At 39.6% G+C, this 21500-nt stretch overlaps 4 protein-coding genes across 5 annotated transcripts; 1 reads left to right on the forward strand and 3 right to left on the reverse strand.

Annotated features, from left to right (window-relative positions):
• Nucleotides 1-74: 74 nt before the first annotated feature.
• Nucleotides 75-9552, reverse strand: LOC131103786 (integrator complex subunit 3 homolog). The gene is made up of 13 exons (XM_058050329.1): nucleotides 9143-9552; nucleotides 8213-8322; nucleotides 6993-7099; nucleotides 6819-6905; nucleotides 5457-5528; nucleotides 4934-5008; nucleotides 4792-4869; nucleotides 4553-4630; nucleotides 2272-2400; nucleotides 2134-2199; nucleotides 2021-2060; nucleotides 1103-1157; nucleotides 75-1035 (listed from the first exon to the last, which is right to left on the reverse strand). Exons 3-13 carry the CDS (start codon nucleotides 7035-7037, stop codon nucleotides 288-290), a joined length of 1473 nt encoding a protein of 490 aa, XP_057906312.1. The 5' UTR covers nucleotides 7038-7099; nucleotides 8213-8322; nucleotides 9143-9552; the 3' UTR covers nucleotides 75-287.
• napsa (napsin A aspartic peptidase) lies at nucleotides 9475-14688 on the forward strand. The gene is made up of 9 exons (XM_058050335.1): nucleotides 9475-9663; nucleotides 9763-9916; nucleotides 11795-11918; nucleotides 11990-12108; nucleotides 12169-12368; nucleotides 12435-12557; nucleotides 12633-12777; nucleotides 12837-12935; nucleotides 13010-14688. The coding sequence occupies exons 1-9, from the start codon at nucleotides 9596-9598 to the stop codon at nucleotides 13169-13171; spliced, it is 1194 nt and encodes a 397-aa protein (XP_057906318.1). The 5' UTR covers nucleotides 9475-9595; the 3' UTR covers nucleotides 13172-14688.
• On the reverse strand, nucleotides 14520-20110 carry mief1 (mitochondrial elongation factor 1). Of its 2 annotated transcripts, XR_009119681.1 has the most exons (5): nucleotides 19964-20110; nucleotides 18308-18488; nucleotides 17797-18068; nucleotides 14805-17735; nucleotides 14520-14658 (listed from the first exon to the last, which is right to left on the reverse strand). XR_009119681.1 is itself a non-coding variant. In XM_058050331.1 (4 exons), the coding sequence occupies exons 1-4, from the start codon at nucleotides 20108-20110 to the stop codon at nucleotides 16911-16913; spliced, it is 1425 nt and encodes a 474-aa protein (XP_057906314.1). In that variant the 3' UTR covers nucleotides 14691-16910. The 2 variants fall into 2 exon arrangements, 1 of the variants encoding a protein (XP_057906314.1); XM_058050331.1 differs by lacking the exon at nucleotides 14520-14658 and having other exon boundaries at nucleotides 14691-17735.
• On the reverse strand, nucleotides 19965-21354 carry LOC131103793 (mitochondrial ribosome and complex I assembly factor AltMIEF1-like). The gene is made up of 3 exons (XM_058050338.1): nucleotides 21220-21354; nucleotides 20261-20564; nucleotides 19965-20111 (listed from the first exon to the last, which is right to left on the reverse strand). The coding sequence occupies exon 2, from the start codon at nucleotides 20525-20527 to the stop codon at nucleotides 20315-20317; it is 213 nt and encodes a 70-aa protein (XP_057906321.1). The 5' UTR covers nucleotides 20528-20564; nucleotides 21220-21354; the 3' UTR covers nucleotides 19965-20111; nucleotides 20261-20314.
• Between the last annotated feature and the right edge of the window lie 146 nt (nucleotides 21355-21500).

Consider the following 21500-nt stretch of genomic DNA (forward strand, 5'->3'; position numbering starts at 1 on the left):
TTAGGGAAGGAGCTAATCAATTAAATCACTTGCTGGAATATAGCTGAAATATCAATAAAAAAAGGGGGGGGGCGTACAGTAATTTATTCCGATGCAGAAGAAAGAAACACAACAGTAGTTTGTTAACTAACTTAGTCAACTGTTCCACTTTTAAGAGCATGAACTGTATTTATAAATTGTGCATAAGCTGCAAATGAATACTGGACATTAGGTGATGTAATTGTCTGCATATGTTCTGCAAAAAAATTGATTAAAAAATAACTGTACAAAATATAAAATGTTAGTATTTACTGTAGTACAGCAAAGCATTTCAACATATCATTAAGATAATCGAGCTCCTCCTGCAGATTTCGAGTCAGCAGTTGAACTCTGCCGGAAAGTCTGCTCTTGTTGGACTTCCTCAACTTTTTATGTCCACCTTTTTCTTTATAAAACTGATCCATTTCTGCAGAAAAGGCCTGCAAAAGCCTCTGTGAAGATATTCGATTCAGGTAAGAAGAATCTCTCCCGTTGTTGATGTTGTTCCTCACCGACTGTGACTTGCGGGCCAACGCCAGCGCATCCGGCAGGGCTCCGGCTTGCTGTAACCTCCCAAGGTCGTGCCTTTGCAGCTCGTTCATCTCAGAGAGGATGAAATCCAGGCAGAGTTCAAGATCAGCAACGTGAATCGTGTAATCGTAGACAAGCTTCTCAATTTTTCTTTGATCGGAAATCTCCTTGTTGGACTTAGCGGCACGGGCACCCATGCCACCTGCCGCCCCCACCATTCCGACACCGACCGCCGTGGCGACCAGTGAGGCTCCCATGGTGACGGGGGCCAAGGCGATCCCCACCACCGCAGCCACGCCGCCCACTGCCCCCGTGGTGCCTCCGGCAATGCCCATATTTTTCACTTTCTTCTCCTCTTTATCCAGAAGCTGCGAGATGGAAGTGAATTCTGAGATATACTCCTGCAGATGTTGACTTTGTCGGCTCATCAGAGCGTTGTAGAGACGAAGGGCCTGCTTCATATTCATGACTCTCTGATTAAATGATCTGTAAGGGAAAAAAAGAGTTTCAATTGTCGTTTTTTTTTATTAAAAAGTATATTTTCTGATGTTACCTTATTTCCTGCTCTATATTGAGTCCAAACACAGATGGAGTCTTGTAAGCAGTCGCTGTCAAAAAATAGTATAGTTAGAGTTTGACTGCATTATTACAGTGTTTGTGTTTTTTTTCTTTAACCAGGAAAAATTGTTATCCAATGACCACATTTTGAGTTAAGTATTTTTTTATTTCTTAAATGGGTATGGAGGGGAAACAACGATTTGACACTGACTCAACAAGTCATTAAAACAATCACGTCTTACTTCCCCTTTATTTTATCAAATGCCGTCTAACAACGCTGCGTTTTATTGTGAAGGCCGGAAATCAATGTCTTGTTTTGGCTCGTCTTTTTTAGGTCTCTTGACGGCTTTGTAGTGACAGTGAAACGAAGCTTGCTAATTTAAAAAAAAATGTCTCCCTAGCTTCACGGCTGTCCTCCTTTCGTCGTGTTGAGCTTAGACTACGTCAACGGAAATCTTAATAAGACAGTCGCTTATACATATTTACATTCCAAAGGCGAAGAATGCACATATTTCCACACCGCGTGTATGCTAACTCGGCTAGCAAGCTTGTTGACGTGTAGATGACGTCATTGCACGCGCCGATACAGACATGAATGACGCTTATATCTGCTGTAATAAATAATAATACATTTTATTTGTATAGCGCTTTTCACAGTACTCAAAGACGCTTTACAGTAGAGAAAAAGAAATAAAAATAGAGTTGAGTAAAAACAGAGTAAAAGATGTATTAAAATACAATATCCAAATATTCATTCAGAGCTAAAACAAGGCTAAAAGTGGGCTAAAAGGCTAAATGCATGTGTGTTGTTCTTTCACAGAATAACAAATCACATTAACTTAAAATGTGGCCAGGATATGAATAATTGCGGACTTTAGTCTACATATATGAATAGTTTCCATTGTATACATACTTGATACTCGTTTAATCCATTTGACCATCTCCATTATATCCTATGAAAGAGAACATAATACATCAGTTCTTCATGTGGATTGTTCCATTAAATGGGAAAAAAAGAGCATTTACCTCTTTTTCTTCTGAGATTTCATAATATTGTTGATACGAATTTATTTGGTCGTAAACTCCTGTCTGCTGCAAATTTAAAATTGCAAATAAATCATAGTATCAGAACTGTGTGTGTGTTTATGTACGGTTTTGTCTCACCGTGACAACATTGTCTGATGGTAGAATAACCAGGTACTCCGCTTCCTCGATGTCCATATAGATCGGCTCCATCGGTGGCGTTAAAGAAGGTGGTGGAGGCGGACTATAAATGGGCGGGGGTGGTCTGGCCTGGGAATGACAAAATGAAAATGGTTTGGATTTTGAAGTTCCAAACAAGGATATATGTCTTGCTACCTAATTAACCCCCCTCTTGTGTTAGGGTCGGCACCGACCCGTTTTACATTTGAATGCATAAAAAGAATCACATAACATTTGTTTATTGCATTAAGGTTTTTTGACTTTGTCAGGAAACTCTATTTCAACAAAATAAAACCAAAAAAATTATTTTTACTCCATTTTAAAATGGTCTGGTTGAAATTATGACCACTGTATTGTTAAGGTCGGTTTCAACCCGGTTATAATAATATGACTATAAAGCAATATTTTGAGCCAAAACTGAAATCATAAGTGTACAATTAGCCAACACAATGACAACCAGCTCCTCTTCTCATCATGTAAGCTTCAGGGGATTCTCATTTTCACCACTTTTCCAGTATACATGTGATGTGAATTCACTCATTTGATTGGCTGATTTCACATTTACTATTTGGATCATGGAAAGAATGGCCAGAAGTACAGTGAACCAAGATCTGGACCTGTTCTGCTTTTTGATTTCATTCATTCATTCATTTTCTACCGCTTTTCCTCATGAAGGTCATGGGGGTTGCTGGAGCCTATCCCAGCTGTCTTCGGGCGAGAGGCGGGGTATACCCTGGACTGGTGGCCAGCCAATCACAGGGCACATATAGACAAACAACCATTCACACTCACATTCATACCTATGGACAATTTGGAGTCGCTAATTAACCTAGCATGTTTTTGGAATGTGGGAGGAAACCGGAGTACCCGGAGAAAACCCACGCATGCACGGGGAGAACATGCAAACTCCACACAGAGATGGCCGAGGGTGGGGAAAGACAAAATAAGAAGCCAAAAAGTTACCACTTCCACACAAAATAGGAGGAGAACTCATTCATTCATTCATTTACTACCGCTTTTCCTCACGAGGGTCGCAGGGGGTGCTGGAGCCTATCCCAGCTGTCTTTGGGCGAGAGGCGGGGTACACCCTGGACTGGTGGCCAGCCAATCACAGGGCACATATAGACAAACAACCATTCACACTCACATTCATACCTATGGACAATTTGGAGTCGCTAATTAACCTAGCATGTTTTTGGAATGTGGGAGGAAACCGGAGTACCCGGAGAAAACCCACGTATGCACAGGGAGAACATGCAAACTCCACACAGTGATGGCCGAGGGTGGGGAAAGACAAAATAAGAAGCCAAAAAGTTACCACTTCCACACAAAATAGGAGGAGAACTCATTCATTTATTCATTTACTACCGCTTTTCCTCACGAGGGTCGCAGGGGGTGCTGGAGCCTATCCCAGCTATCTTCGGGCGAGAGGCGGGGTACACCCTGGACTGGTGGCCAGCCAATCACAAGGCACATATAGACAAACAACCATTCACACTCACATTCATACCTATGGACAATTTGGAGTCGCTAATTAACCTAGCATGTTTTTGGAAACTCACGCATGCACAGGGAGAACATGCAAACTCCACACAGAGATGGCCGAGGGTGGAATTGAACCCCGGTCTCCTAGCTGTGAGGTCTGTGCGCTAACCACTCGACCGCTGTGCTGCCCCCTTTTATGATTTCAGTTTATACTAAAGTTCTGTTGCTGAAAACAATAACTTTTTCTACCTTTTTCTTGACATTAATATATATGGGTCAAAATTTACCCCAACACCATAGATGTTTCTTTCGTGATTAATACTAAAATTAGAAAATAAATAAAACTAATTGATTTATAGCCCTCAGTAATAGCCAGGAAACAATTATTATTATTAATATGATTCTTTTGAGGGTCATTTTACCATTTTTGGAAATTCAATTTGAGGGGTATAGTGACAAAAAAAGGCCTTCATGCCCACACCAAAAGTATTAAAACCAACATTTTCATGGACGAGGAAGCCTAAGAAGGTAACCAAGACATGAGAAGCAAATTTGATTAAAATTAAATTATTGTTTTTAGTGTATTTTATAGCTGATTTAATACATGGCTCAAAACCGAACATAACATAAGAGATGATACCAGAAAGCTAACACAAGAGGAAGGTTAAAGTCATGAAAGTGTCCATAATGAAGTATAAACAAAGCATAAAACACATAATGTTTTTTTTTTTGATACTAGCACTTCTGACTCACATACCGGTAAAGTGTTTTTTTTCACAGGAGCCGACGACAATCTCGGTCTCGGTCGATTTACAAGTGAATCGGTTTCAGCTGGCTGAAATTGAACAAAAAAAACACGTTACGGAGCATTCACTTCAATTGCTTGTGTCACAGAGACAATACACATGACACAGGTTTATCGTCATGTACTGTCGGTTGTCAAGAGAACAATAGCCGTGACGTCTGCCGAGTCGACGTTTTTTTTTTTTCACTCACGCTCGATTCGGCTGGTAGGGAAGTTTGCCTCAGTGGAGACGAGTGAGTCGCAGCCTCGGGTTGATGCGTATCTGTAACCTGACATGCACATAGAGTACAATCACATGTCAATCAAATGTCAGCAACATTGAATTGTTCGTACCTCCGATTTCTGGTTGTAATAAAAGTTGGGAACCGGAGGTCGTTGTGGAAGAGGCGGCTGTTTTCTGGGAAGAGGCTGGAGAGAAAATGGTGAAAATGGCTACTGTTAACCCACGGCGAGCTAAAACTCAAATCTGAACCCCTGATGTCACTTCCTGTCCGGCCCCCACCTTGAGCCCCGGAACACATTTCCAGCAACACACCAACATTAGTCATATTTATGTCATAAATGTCTTATTTTCTTTTATTATGCCTACAATATTAGGTAATAGGAGTGTAAAGGTGACTATAGGGGTGTTATTTTATATCTAGAGGGCTCTAATAATGTTTAAAAAAAACATGTTTAGATCATAAACATGTTTTCTATGCTCTAATTACAAAAATAATCAATTAACCATGATAAACAATGCTGGTTTGTATCGTAGGTCAGTGTAGTGTTCACGTCAAACAAACCGTATCATGCTAGCACAGCATCAGAGTGAACGCAGCCTTAATGTGTCTAGTATAAAACATGTTGTGTCTACCTTCATGGCTGGCTCTGGTGGACGAGCAGGATGAGGCTTCTTCTCGTCATCGGCGTAAATGTATTGGGAAGTCTAACAAAAAGACAAATATCACAAATCAAAACATATTAACCGATACGATACCAAGTTGGTATTGCAGATGCCAATAAAGTAAACCCTGGTTTATCCTGGATATTTGGATTTGCATTTATAAATCAAGTATACATAAGCTAAATCATTATTAGAGCCCTCTTGACATGAAATAACACCCCTATAGTCACATTTACACTCCTCGTACCCAATATAGTAGACATAATAACAGAAAATAAGACTAATACTCATATGTGTTGCTGTAAATGTGTTCTGGTGCGAGGGGAGCCGAGTGGGGGACGGACAGCAATTGACGCAAGTTTATGCAAAGTAGGATTCTTTATTTTTAAATAATATATTTAGTAGTTACAGCATTAGAAAGTTGTTTCCAGCCTTCTAAATACATATTTTAACATTGTTAGAGCCCTCAAGTCATAAAATAACACCCCTATAGTCACGTTAACACTTGTATTACCCAATATAGCAGACATAATACGGCAACAATGGGGTTTCAGAGTTGAGTTTTAGCCTCAAGAGTAGCCCCGTGTTTGGGATTTTTGTGCGAGATCATTCAAACCTGCAATAAAAGCCTGCTGTTCCGGCGATCAAGTCTGGTGCTTGTGTGTCTCACCGAACATTACAGTAACATTATTGACACCTTGTGACCAGTGTGGAATACTACATAAAACATCATTACATCTTTGAATGCGTCTTCTGAATGCCTTATATTGTTTTTTAAAAAAAGTTTATTTAGCCATTTTTATGCTTGGAAAAAAGCATAATAATGATAAATAAATTATTATAAATATTATAATTATAAATAAATAATTATATTAATTATTAATTAATAATATATTATTGATTGATTAAATCAATATTAAAAATGTATTAAATAAATATTAAACATTTATTAAATAATTTTAATTAATAAAAATATATTATTAATTGTTATGCTTGGAAAAAAGCATAATAATAATGATAAATAAATTATTATAAATATTATAATTATAAATAAATAAATATATTAATTATTAATTAATAATATATTATTGATTAATTAAATCAATATTAAAAATGTATTAAATGAATATTAAAAATTTATTAAATAATTGTAATTAATACAAATATATTATTAATTATATTATATTATCATGATATAAAATCATATTATTCATTCATTAATATGTTTTAGAAAAACAGTGATAGACACAGCATAGCTTAGATTAGATCAATAATCCATACCAGTATCGGAAACCTTTCCAATTTATCAATGAATTATCTTCAGAAACTCACCACAACGTAGCTGGATTGGTAAGTGCTGTTGCTGTTTCTTAACCTTGGAGGAGGTACAGGCTTTGCTCTGAACTCCGACAAGGCATCCTGGTGAAAATGGGGCAAATTCTCGGTATAAACTGCAAGTATTCACAAATAATAATAATAATAATAATCACAAAATATTGATATTACCACCGGTGCAGGTGCAGAAGGTGTAATAATGGAGGACTTCATCATGTCAGGCTGGGGTTTGGATGACTCGGACGTTACAGCTTGCAGAATCCAGACTGGGCTCTCAGCTGAATAGTTAAAACATGCAGTTATTAATTTCCATGCATTATTTTATCACCAATCTTGCAGCATGACAACACGTATTTTTGTATTTTTCACCTGCGATTTACCTCCAATGTTACAAGTTCTGTTTAAATCCTGCAGGGGATTAGTGAGCATACTTCTCACACGCTTTTCTGTTACGTAAAATTCACGCGGTTATGGAATTTTTGCTGCTGAGCGATGGAAATATTTCAGCATCGATAAAACCTCCAGTTGTCACGCCCCGGGTCCTCCCCTCTTGTCAGCGCCCATCAGCTCGTGTCTCTTTGTTCCTTCTCTTGTCGTCTACATGCAACTCACTCATAAGTAAATACCTGTAGTCCACATTCACAGTATACATACATAGTACATTAAGTCATATTATGTTAAGTTCTATACCTTCGCACCTGTAAAGGGTTCTGTCAAAAAAAATGCCTCTGGGTGTCTTATCAGTGCCAAAGACGGAGTGCCTTTGCATTACTTTTAAAAATGCTGCAAAACCAGTTGAGTCCAACTTGCAGTAAATACTCAAATTTACAAGTACAGTATACGAGCATGTACAATTTCAGTAAATGACATGGTGTATTTAACAAATGTTAACATTATACTCCCAAATATATAACCTAGAGGCAGCTGTGGTGTTCAGTAGCAAATAACATTTGCTACTATTCTGTGAGTGTGCATGGTATGTTGCATAAACAACCGCAACAGTCGCCCATTTTTGGGGGATTATTATTATTGTGCCTGTTGTGAGATCATTTCCTGTATGTACGCAGCTGTCTTTTGTTCTTAAAATGATTCTTCCTGTTTATAATCACTACCTAGTGATCGATAAGGACCGTTATTGAGGAAGTAGAGCCAAGCAAGCATGCCTGAGCTACTAAATCACATGCTTGTATGATAGTAGCTTGGTATTAAGTAGTTTCTTTAAATTGCTACTGCTGCAATTTACCGTTACCTTGTAATTAACTCAGTTAACTCAGAAAAAGCAGTCATGTGCACGACAGTAAAACACAAGACTGAATAAATCATGCAATTAAATAATCATAACATCAAAAATATACATTTTCTATGCAATTAAATGGAAAGTTTATGCATACCGTTATCGTTATTACATTTTATCCTGGATGGTGGATCCGATGTAAGTCAAAGGTGACGCAGTCTGTGTTGGTGTTCCTTCACACGGTCTGGAGTCGTGAAGTCTAAATACCTACACAGCGTGATAAGAGAGACAACATGACAAGTGGGTGGACCTCTTCCATGATCATCTAAAGCCCAGACCAATGCAGAGAAAGATGACATTATGTATGCGTTACGTACTCGCACGTCAACATACTTTTGTCATTTTTTAAAGTCATCAACTGTGACACTTTTGTGTACTTTTTTTTTTTCAAATATCCAAGCGATATAACGACAATAAAGGACATTCTGATTCTGTAAGAGATAAAATTTGAATGGGGTTCAGTCATACTCAAGCATGCTTCAATAACATGGTGCAATTTCCATGTTTTCTTTGTCTTCAACAAGATTTAAGTCGAGTCCTAACATAAGGCCCAAAAGACCTCAGTGGAGACGCAGTAACTTCAAAAAAATAAAGAAAACATATCTTTACAATGTTTTTTTGTTTAAGGGCAGAATTACTGTTGCTGCAATCCTATATTGTCATCATTTAGTAGTAAGGAATTCATTTTACTTGAACTTGTTGGACAGGAAAGGTAAGTGTGTTTTGTAATCTTGTTGAGTTCCCCTAGTGTAATATTTATTAATTACTTTACGCTGTCAATCATATATTGGATGATGTCTAAAATTGTCGATGATTGATGTTGTTAGCAAAAGCATTTCCAGTATATAAATATTTGTTGTCCAATTACAGTTTTTTGGTTTAAAAGTATTATTTAACTAAACATAAAGTAACGGTATGGTTGATTAAAACAATATATTTAACCTGTGTTTATTATTTTGTGTATATTTTTTAAAGAAACCCGAAAAATTGCATTTAATAGCGAAATCGGCTCCCCGCCTTACATTACCGGAAGTGAAGTTCTTCTGCATTCCAGGAAGTCCGTGAAACTCACGGGAATTGTAGTTCTTTTGGATTCTGGGCTACAGTCCTAAAGCAGCAAAGCAGAGAGCAGTCCTTGGTCATAAACACACAAAGCATATTTCACAAATGTGTATTATATCTTAAATCAATATTTGGTCTGCCGTGTTTCAAAAGTATTTCTCTGCGTGCCTTATCACGCGACCAAAGTCACATCATCACTCGTGACCGCTTAAACCAGATGATTGACATTCGCTTCAGCCAACAAGAACGGCCGTCATTTTACTTTCGGCCAATTGTAGCATCTGGTCGAAGATAACCGAGTCAAACCGGATAATGCCGAAAGCGTTTAATACACATGCGTCAGTTAATCTAGTTTCTTGTCAGTTAGCACCGGAAAACACAAAAAAGCGGTGTTGTGTTTTTCTTCAAAGGGCAGAAAATGGCACGACTGGGGATTTTCTACATAGTTTGGGTGCTGCTGGTAGCGCACAGCATCGCCATTATACGGTAAACACACTTTATTAGGAAACGTTTTTTCTAACTCTACATAAATTAGCTAATTTGACGTAATAAAACAACAAACAAAAATGGCGTTTCCTATTTCAGAGTTCCCCTTAAGAAGACGAGGAGCCTCCGTCGCATCATTAGCGATAATGGAATGTCCCTGGATCAAATTCGGGCTTTGGGAAAGTCATCCGGAGCTCCTGACAGCGCCCCTTCGCCACAACTACCCGTGGAGAGACTGACTAACTTCATGGATGTGGGTATCGAACATGTTAGCTCATGTACAGATAATTGGGACACAACAGTGGTTGATGAGCCGGTTGCTATTAAGTAGACATGTCCCATATTGTAAAATGCTGTCACACCTGTTTCATTGTTGTGATTTATGGGTCAACATTACTAGCGTCTAGGGGCGGGGCCACAGCTTCTTAAATAGTGGGGCGGGGCCCCCTGTGGGTGTGAGGACACACCCTCTTTTTTTCCATATTTTTTTTCAGAATATTGAGAATATTCTTTCTGAAATAGATATCCTACATTTTTATTTTACTTTTTTTTAAAAAGTTTTTTCACAATATTTTGACATATTATTTTTCATAATATTCACATATTATTATAATGTTTCCCCCTCATATATCATTATTTTTCCTGATAATATTAAGAGTTAATTCATGTAAAATTGCAAAAAAAAATCCCTTTTACAGCAGGGTTGTCAAGGATGTTTAAATTTTTTTTTTATCTTAACTTTTTCAATATTTTCTGGTAAATTTACTTCTTGTAATTATGATTTTCTTGTAATTATGATTTTACACCTCATATTTTTTTTACTTTATTCCCTTATTTTTTACATAACCCAATTTTCAAATGTTTTTCCTCAAATGTTTCATCTTTGATACTAAAATGTTATTTTCAGAAAACTGCAATCTTTTCACATAATATTTTGACTGAATTTTTGTAAAATTATTGAGTTTTTAATTTTTCTTTTTTTTCCACCATCTTTGATAATAAAATGTTATTTTCAGAAAACTGCAATCTTTTCACATAATATTTTGACAGAATTTTTGTAAAATTATTGTTGAGTTTTTAATTTTTCTTCTTTTTTTTTCCACTTTTCTTGTTAAATTTTGACCACAAACGGCCCCGGGGCCGCAGTTTGGACACCCCTGGTCTAAAAAAAAAAAAAAAAACAATTTTCAAATGTTTTTCCTCTTTAATATTTCATCTTTGATACTAAAATGTTATTTTCAGAAAACTGCAATCTTTTCACATAATATTTTGACTGAATTTTTGTAAAATTATTGTTGAGTTTTAAATTTTTCTTTTCTTTTTTCACTTTTCTTGTTAAATTTTTACCACAAACGGCCCCGGGGCCGCAGTTTGGACACCCCTGGTCTAAAAAAAAAAAAACAATTTTCAAATGTTTTTCCTCTTTAATGTTTCATCTTTGATACTAAAATGTTATTTTCAGAAAACTGCAATCTTTTCACATCATGTTTTGACTGAATTTTTGTAAAATTATTGTTGAGTTTTAAATTTTTCTTTTCTTTTTTCACTTTTCTTGTTAAATTTCGACCACAAACGGCCCCCGGGCCGCAGTTTGGACACTCCTGGTCTAAAAAAAAAAAAAAAACAATTTTCAAATGTTTTTCCTCTTTAATGTTTCATCTTTGATACTAAAATGTTATTTTCAGAAAACTGCAATCATTTTACATAATATTTTGACAGAATTTTAGTAAAATTATTGTTGATTTTTTAATTTTTCTTCTTTTTTTTCCCACTTTTCTTGTTAAATTTTGACCACAAACGGCCCCGGGGCCGCAGTTTGGACAACCCTGGTCTAAAAAAAAAAAAAACAATTTTCAAATGTTTTTCCTCTTTAATGTTTCATCTTTGATACTAAAATGTTATTTTCAGAAAACTGCAATCTTTTCACATTATATTTTGACTGAATTTTTGTAAAATTATTGTTGAGTTTTAAATTTTTCTTTTCTTTTTTCACTTTTCTTGTTAAATTTTGACCACAAAGGGCCCCCGGGCCGCACTTTGGACACCCCTGGTCTAAAAAAAAAAATGGATGGACGGGATGCTTGAAAACTGCACGTACCCCAGATTAAACATTGTTGTGTTGTGTCTGGAGGCCCAGTACTTCGGCGCCATCAGCATCGGCTCCCCGCCTCAGGACTTCACCGTGCTGTTTGACACCGGTTCCTCCAACCTCTGGGTGCCGTCCATCCACTGCTCCTTCCTCGACATCGCCTGCTGTGAGTACCAGGACCCCCCTTTTCATGTCGGGATTGTTAATGATCAAATTCGTGTCACTGTCTGCGATCAGGGGTTCATCATCGCTACAACTCAAAGAAATCGAGTACGTACGTTCAGAACGGAACGGAGTTCTCCATCCGATACGGCAGAGGCAGCCTCTCGGGCTTCATCAGCGGAGACACAGTCACTGTGAGTTGATGCTGTTGTCCGCCATTTTGTTGGGTTATGTCATTCCTGTCGTTCCTACAGATAGCAGGTTTATCCGTGCCCGGGCAGCAGTTTGGTGAAGCCGTGAAGCAGCCGGGAATCACGTTTGCCGTCGCTCGCTTTGACGGCGTCCTGGGTATGGCGTACCCATCCATATCGGTGGCTAACGTCACGCCGGTGTTTGACAGCGCCATGGCGGGAAAGCTTCTGCCGCAAAATGTCTTCTCCTTCTACATAAGCAAGTAATGTCAGTCAGAGTGACTGTGACACGGGGACAGGGGGCGTGACACCTCTGTGTACCCCCTCAGGGACCCCGCTGCGGCAGTGGGGGGGGAGCTGGTGCTGGGCGGGAGCGATCCACAGTACTACACCGGAGATCTGCACTATGTCAACGTCACCCGCAAGGCATACTGGCAAATTAAGATGAATGAGTAAGGACAAATGTTCCTTCGTCACAACCAGGACCTTTTTAGTTAAAGTCTGTTTGCCCCCCCCCCGCCTCCTAGAGTCAATGTGGGCACCCAGCTGACAGTCTGCAAAGGCGGCTGCCAGGCCATCGTTGACACAGGAACTTCTTTGATGGTCGGCCCCGTCGAGGAAATCCGAGCACTCCAGAAAAGCATCGGAGCTCTTCCCTTGCTGATGGGAGAGGTGCGGAATTTCCACTTCCTTTTTTTTTCCTTTATTCCTTTTTTTCCTTTTTTTTTCAGTACTGGATTGACTGCAAGAAGATCGACTCCCTTCCTGTCATCGCCTTCAACATCGGAGGAAAGATGTTCAACCTGACCGGAGAGGATTATGTCATGAAGGTTATCATTTTGTGTCAAATCGGAATGTCAAATATCTTGTTTTGTTATCTTGTAACTCTTCCTCACTGACGCAGGAGTCTCAAATGGGAACGTCGATCTGCCTCTCAGGCTTCATGGCCATGGATATCCCGCCTCCTGCGGGACCTCTGTGGATCCTGGGAGACGTCTTCATCAGGAAGTACTACACGGTGTTTGACAGGAGTGCTGATCGTGTGGGCTTTGCACTGGCGAAGTAGTACCACTAAAAAAAAAAATACTGATTGCACTGCAATGCTCTCAAAAATGATTTATCGCCATTTATCGGAAAGGTTTTGTTCTTGAAATACTTTTGGTTGTAAAAATTAGGTACATGCAAAAATATCGTTGATCGCGTTCAGTCAAGTTCTGTGAAATAGGATTTAGAAATTGAATATTTTTTGTAGTTAGAGCAAATAAAAGCTGTTCATTGCCTTCAAAATACAGTTTTCAACATTAGAGCCCTCTAGACACGAAATAACACCCCTATAGTCACATTTTACACTCATATTATGCTATGTAGTAATATTTCCGTAGTTGCAAAACTTGCTTGACTCTTTTTGTAACATTATTAGAGCCCTTCAGACATGAAATAACACCCCTATAGTCACATTTTACACTCATATTATGCTATATAGTAATATTTTCGTAGTTGCAAAACTTGCTCGACTCTTTTTGTAACATTGTTAGAGCCCTACAGACATGAAATAACACCCCTATAGTCACATTTTACACTCATATTATGCTATATAGTAATATTTCCGTAGTTGCAAAACTTGCTTGACTCTTTTTGTAACATTATTAGAGCCCCACAGACATGAAATAACACCCATATAGTCACTTTTAATTGATAACATAAGACTTGTGCTGCAGGGACTGTAGACGGCAAGCTAGCCAGCTAACAAGTTAGCCTCATTAGATTCATTTTGTCTAAATTTAAGAAGCCAAAACATACCACTTCCACATGGAATGTGAGGATATTTTTTTTCATTTTGTCAGGCATGCTGTGTAATTAATTGTGTAACTGTGTAATTAACTGTGTAAAGTAATTTCTCAAAAACCGAGATACAGCAAGGGAGTGAGAATCGAACCGCAACATTGCAAAAGACAACTTTGTTGCTGTAAATGTGTTCCAGTGTGATGGTAGCTGAGTAGTAGGTGGACAGGAAGTGACATCATGGGTTCAGAGGTTGTTTTTTTTTTTAGCACTGCAACAGTAGCTCACGTCGGGGATTGCTATGACGGTTTTGAGAGGATTCAAACCTGGAATAAAAGCCTGTTGTTCCTGCGGTGATCAAGTCTGGTGCTTGTGCGTATCACTGCGCATTACAGTAACATTACTGACACCTAGTGGCCAGTGTAGAACACTGCATATTATCACATCTTTGAATGAGTCTACTGAATGGCTTGTATTTTTTTATGCTTAATTTACAAGAAAAAAAAACACATAGAAATGTAAGTTTTGACTACTAATAGGCAGAATTTTACCACAAATTAGCATAATTTATTAATATAATTATTGTGTTGCAGTGTCATGTGATGAACCATTTTTTTTTGTTTGTTTTTAGGAGGAACAGAAATTGAATGTAAAGCAAAGGTACAATCAAAGTTGCGTAATTATTATTTTTTACCTGACTTTTTGCTTCTTTTGAATTAAAAAACTGCTGGTTCTGACTGGAGTGTACATTCCCTTTCTGTGTGAATCCAACTGAAAAGAAATAAAGACAAAATAAAGTCACTTATCGCATTTATTTACATTTCCTAAATGGAAATATAATCAAATAAAGCTGGAGAGAGGAAGTGGTCATAAAGCACAAGCATGCAAGACAGCATATGGCTAAGTACAATACGAACCCCACGCGGTAGATACGAGGTAGTCATCTACTTTCAGGTTTTGCTTTACATCAACAGAACAAATGTGGCACAGTGACTCAGTCCTCAGTCTCAAAGTCTGCAAAGGAAGACGTCGCATGCACGTAAAGATGGAGAGTAAAATCATCACAAAAGCACTTCATGATGCACAAAACACATGACTTGCTGATTGCATGTGACCTTTTTTTTTTTTTGGTTGCAAATGTACAATAAATACAAAAATATTGACTTACTTACTTAGAAGAGGATATCTAAATCAAATGTTCAATGGAATTGAACGCATGTGCACTAAACACCGAAGTTCCTCATGACTGGTTCTTCACCCTAAGGCTACACGTGAGAACAATAAGCAGACATGTGAATACTTTGGACGCGTCAAAAGTCTGTCAACTCAAACATATTTATGATTTGGTATGATCATGTTTAGCCCGGGGGGGGGGCAGTACACCGAGGGCCGTGTACTGAAAAAGTTTTCTTTTTTTTATACACTTTTATTTATTTCAACTTACATTTACTCGTAATTATTTTTGACTTATTTTGTTCTTTTTACTCATAATCTAATTTAATCCTGAATTATTTTGACTTATTTTGTTTTTTTACTCATAATCTAATTTAATCCCGAATTATTTTGATTTATTTTGGTCTTTTTTACTAATAATCTAATTTAATCCCTAATTATTTTGACTTATTTTGGTTTTTTTACTCATCTAATTTAATCCTGAATTATTTTGATTTATTTTGGTCTTTTTACTCATAATCTAATTTAATCTCTAATTATTTTGACTTATTTTGGTCTTTTTACTCATAATCTAATTTAATCCCGAATTATTTTGACTTATTTTGGTCTTTTTACTCATAATCTAATTTAATCTCTAGTTATTTTGACTTATTTTGGTCTTTTTACTCATAATCTAATTTAATCCCTAATTATTTTTGATTTATTTTGGTCTTTTTACTCATAATCTAAATTTAATCCCAAATTAGTTTGACTTATTTTGGTCTTTTTACTCATAATCTAATTTAATCCCGATTTTTTTTTATTTATTTTGGTCTTTTTACTCATAATCTAATTTAATCCCTAATTATTTGGACTTATTTTAATCCCTAATATATAATATTTTTTCTCAATTTAAATTTTGAGGTGTGTCACAAGACAGTTCACAAGACAGGATATGAGATTTTAACATCACTTTTATGAAAAGTACCAGGAATAAATATGTATTATAATCTACTATTGTTCCACTCTTCTGCACCTTCTGTGTATTATTATATATTGTATTATAGTTATGATTTGCTGTGGTGACACCTGAAGGGTAAAAGCTGAAAGAGAAAGACAAATAGTATTAATTATTGTAAAATTATGACTTATTTTCTCAAAACATCACCACTTTTAACTCATAATTTCAATATTATTCATTAAAATGATTGCTATTTTCTTCCATATTTGCTGTTTTTTTGTTGTTGTAAATATAAAATGTGACAGGAAATCAATGTACCAAAAAAAATAAAAAATAAACAAACACCCCCGCTTTGATCCAAAGTCAAGATGGCAGAATGAGTACAACCTACAGTAAAAGTAAGGCCATCACTTCCTCATAACGCAACCGATTGCATACATTGGCCACGGGAATTGGGTCTACGGCAACAGATATGCTGACTGCGGTGGAAGTGGAGGAGCGAGTGGAAACAAAGAGCAGCTCTGTATAAATCCAGTCACGAGGGAATAGTTTGTGTTGATGCCAAAAAGTGCTGATAAAACTGCTGTGTTTTGTTCTCATTTCGGTGACCAACTCCCGATTCCCACCTTCTTGAATGTGGCAACCGTATTGATGACATCATCTTGCAAAACCGCTTTCCTTCCGCATGTACTGAAGTCGCTTCTTCAGGTGAAAGCACATATTTATTAGCATTTATTAGCGTTTGCGTCGACATCCAGACAATCAACATTACATTCTATGTCTTGACATATGGCTACCATAAAATGCATGAGACCGTGTCCGTGTATCCGACCGCTTTACGTAATTTAGCAAACGCTAACGTCGTTAATACCACGGCAACAGTGCAAGACACCGTCACATGTCGTGAAATCTAAGATGGCCGTGGTAGCTGCAGAAGCGACTCCGGCTCCGAGAGCGTACAGTACAGCGTGTATCCCAGCTCATCCACTTCCTGTTCGGTCAGCTCGCAGAATAAGTTCACCTTTGGGTTGAGCACGCAGGGCAGTCGGCCCGCCTCCAAGTGACCCACCAGCTCCTTCAGCAACTGCAGGAAGTTGTCGGCCAGCGCCTCGTGGGTCCAGTTGTTTTGTTTTTCACTCAGCAGCAAGATGGCGTTGGTGAGCTGGCTGGCGTTGAGGCGGTTCAGTGCGGCGTTGAGCTTGCACACGGCCTTGGCCACTTTGAGGCACGCGCATCGGTAGCCGCCGTCTTCTTGATCCAGAGCCCTGAGCCGCGCTGTTTCGGCCACGCGGAAGCTCTGCCGCCACAGGTTCTGGTGGCGCTCGGCGGCCAGGCGATGCGGTTTGGCGATCAGAGACGTCCCGTCCTCCATCACCAGTAACGGAAGAAAGTCAACGTAAAGCTTCCGGTCGTGCTCGTATTGCACCTCTAGGGTGAGCGTCTCGGACGGGACCACGGGGCGGATCACGTAGTCCAGGACGCTGCCAATCGCCGGCCAATTGATGGAACCCACCAGCTTGTCAAAAACATCCAGGACGGATTTCGGGGAGAGGTAACCTCCGACCATGCAGCGGTCCCAGTAGCTGCTGTTGCGTGGGAAATATTCCAAATTCTCCCTGCGGACCAGCCAGAAACCTGGAACGTTCATGATGGTGTCCTCGCCGGGTATGGACGACCAGAGGTTCTTATCCAGAATTAGAGGCACCATGAGCTGGGCGTGGTCAGCCATCACCACCTTGGCGACGGACGAGGTGCGTTTGAATCAAAACAAGACAAAAAGATGTTAAAGATCTCACCTGGAGGTCGTCGTAGAGGCTCCCACTCAGGTACATCTCCCTGAGAGGCATGTCGGGCATTTTGGCGTGGAGGAAGACTCGGAGCTCGGCGCAGATGTCCAACGCTGCCCTCCGGGCCAGAGCCTGCTCCTCGCTGGGGATGTCCACGTTGTTCTGGTAGAAGTCCCACAGGCGCTCTTGCAGGGAGAGACGCATCCGAGCACGCAGGAGGTCCGACTGCGTGGCGCCGCTGCCTTTCGCCGCAACCCGACCCACGGCCCTCCGCAGACAGTCTGAGGACGGATAAGATTGCAGTTGGTGGCACGTCAAGATGGAGGTGCACACTGAACATATTTAGAATTAATCTAATCTAACTCTTCTAATCGGGGTGACCAATCACAAACACCCACTGTGAACAGAGAACAAGAATCCTCCCAATTGGACGTCTGTCACCAAAAACAAAAAAACGGCAACAAAATGGTTAACACAGAGAATATTTCGTTGTACGCTAAAGCTGCTTTGTTACACGCACCGGATTCGAAAGTATTAGAGGAGGTGGGCAGGCACTGGAGTGACCTGCTGACGGTGGCCTTCATGTCGTGGTTCAGGACCCGAGGTGAAGAGCCCACCCAGGCGGGCTCCTCCCAGCTTCGCTTTCCTTTCTGCTCCATCTTGGTGGGGCTAGTCGGAGCGCTGATGGCACGGTCGTACATCTGCGAGAAATGAAGAGCGTTACTTTTCACCTTGGACCCGACTCACAACACGAGATGATGACGAGATTCTAACATTTTCTACTGCTTATCCTCACGAGGGTCGCTGGGGTGCTGGAGTCTATCCCAGCTGTCTTAAGCGGGGTACACCCTGGACTGGTGGCCAGCCAATCACAGGGCACATATAGACAAACAACCATTCACACTCACATTCATACCTATGGACAATTTGGAGTCGCTAATTAACCTAGCATGTTTTTGGAATGTGGGAGGAAACCGGAGTACCCGGAGAAAATTAGCCTCCATGCTAACCACTAACCCGTTAGTTACGTTGCATTTTTGACTACACTGATCCCTCATTTATGGCGGTTAATTGGTTCCAGAAGTAGGATTCCTTTATTATATATAAAATATTTTCATAGTTAGAGCATAGAAAACCTGTTTACAACCTTATAAATACGGTTTTAACATTATTAAAGACCTCTACATATGACGTAACACCCCTATAGTCATCTTTACACTCCTATCACCCAATATAGTAGACATTCATTCATTCATTTTCTAGCGCTTATCCTCATGAGGGTCGCAGGGGAGGCTGGAGCCTATCCCAGCTATCTTTGGGCGAGAGGCGGGGTACACCCTGGACTGGTTGCCAGCCAATCACAGGGCACATATAGACAAACAACCATTCACACTCACATTCATACCTATGGACAATTTGGAGTCGTCAATCCTAGCATGCATCCTAGCATGCATGTTGTTGGAATCATTTTGCTTTATTTTAGTTTTATTGTGTGCGAGATTAATCGTTGTATGCCACCCCCCCTCCCAAAAGGAACATTCATTCATTCATTCATTTTCTACCGCTTTTCTACCTCACAAGGGTCATGGGTATGCTGGAGCCTATCACAGCTAAACAAACAACCGTACCTATGGACAATTTGGAGTCGCCAATTAACCTAGCATGTTCGGAGTACCCGGAGAAAACCCACGCATGCATGGGGAGAACATGCAAACTCCACACAGAGATGGGTGTAGAGGGTGGAATTGAACCCGTGTCTCCTAGCTGTGAGGCCCACTGAGATTCTAACATAAATGTTAATAAAATTATGATGAAAAATATGGGACAGTTTAGTTTAAATATAACTGGGTCAAGAGCCACGTTACACAGATGGTCCCTGCGCCACACTTTGGACACCCTGGCTTGTTTTGTAATGGAGCAGTGTGCCCGAAATCTGCTTTCTTGGTTCTATTGGTCAAGAACCGGGTTGCATTGCGGAGGTTTTTTTTTTTTTTTTTACAGATACGGAGGTGGCGCTCACTCCCGCACACGCCTGCACGACGGACGGCTTGTATTCAATTCCCGAATCAATACAGGTTGCAAGCAACACTTAATATAAACTTCTATATTACTGTATTATGAAATGAGAAATCTAACATCCCGATTGGCTACTAAGACAACACAGCCATCAACTTACTCTTTTGACAGCCAGCGTTGCGATGCCAAGCATGGCCGCTCCGCCGACACCCAAAACAAGCTTGGCATTGGAAAGCATGAAGTCGATGGCGGTGCCGATGCCGTTGTCATCTTTCTTTCCTTTACGGTCTCCATTCACTCCTGCCATCCTGCATTATAATCAACATTGAGGAGTTTCTTATTGATTTTTTAATCACTTAATGTTATTAATTAATCTATTTAAACAATCCAGTCACAATGTAAAAAGCTATTATGTACCATTCACAAGTATCAGGTAGTAGAGTATTATAAAACACACCTGGGAGAGATACTTGCAGATGACCTTTACCCCCACCTCCAGCCGACCCCTCCCCTACATAAGCCCACCTAGTCGGCTACTGAGGAAAAACTGGCCCCTCTTCAGAGCCGCCTCCTTGTCTTCGGGGGCCGTCAGTGTTTGGCAGCGGCGAAACTCGCGCGCCACGGCGCGTCGGTAGTAGTTGCGGTCTGTGTACTGAAGGTGACGCCCTGCACGGAGCAGCGCCCGGTACAGCCCCAGCACGGCACTGCTAGACCAGCCGCCCATGAGGGACCAAACGTGGAGAGGGGCGGGACCCTGGAACCTGAGACAGAGGGGAACCAAGATAGGATGGAGTGATGAAGGTTGAAAATGACAGGTTGCAAATCACCACCATGTTTGACTGTTGGTAAGGCATAATCATAACTATAACCTCTATTATAATATACCATGAGAAGATATTCAGTCAAAACAAAGAGGTGAGATACTGTACATGAGACTGTAGAACTATGAAACGTTTTATTATGGCAGGTATATAATGGACCAAACCATATAGTATAATATAAATACCACATAACTAGAAAAAAATGTTACAAACGAGATGGCCGACACACATTGTAAATATCAGCTAGCTCCTCAGCTCCTAGAAGCTACCGCTAACGTTAGCAACACTGCTCACCTGAAAAATGAATTTAACCATCTATTTGACTGAGACAAGTGTAGAGTCTCAAAGCTCACAGTAAACACATCAATGTAAACACCAAAGGTTAATTTGACAAGAGAAAATGGCTGACTGGAGGGAAAGTCACTCTTGTGACTTGCCTGTTAGCATAGCACTGGAACTGATGCTAACCAGCCAGGCGCTGACCTTACTTATTCTAAGCTAGCCTGACTGGCTAAACGTAAAAAAAAACATGGTAAAAACATGGATGAGAACGAACATACATGTTACACAAAACACACACACAGTATGAACTTACGTGTTGAAATGACACCGAAGATTACCGGAAATATCAACAGTCCTCCTCGAAGCCGGGGGGTCAAGATTCGACAGTCACTACCGGAAACAAATACGAGACGTGGTATTCTACTTCCGGGTTACACGTAAAATAAATAAATAGATAAAAATAAAGAAAGTAAATAAAATTTAAAAAAATAATGTTAAATTAAAATTATGTGTCACATAAGTAATACAACTAAAATGCAATAATTTCATAACAATAATGTGCAATTAAGTTTGACTTGTTGTGGTACTATACTA

The sequence above is a fragment of the Doryrhamphus excisus genome, chromosome 15, assembly GCF_030265055.1.
Source record: "Doryrhamphus excisus isolate RoL2022-K1 chromosome 15, RoL_Dexc_1.0, whole genome shotgun sequence".
In the NCBI taxonomy this organism is placed as follows: domain Eukaryota; kingdom Metazoa; phylum Chordata; class Actinopteri; order Syngnathiformes; family Syngnathidae; genus Doryrhamphus; species Doryrhamphus excisus.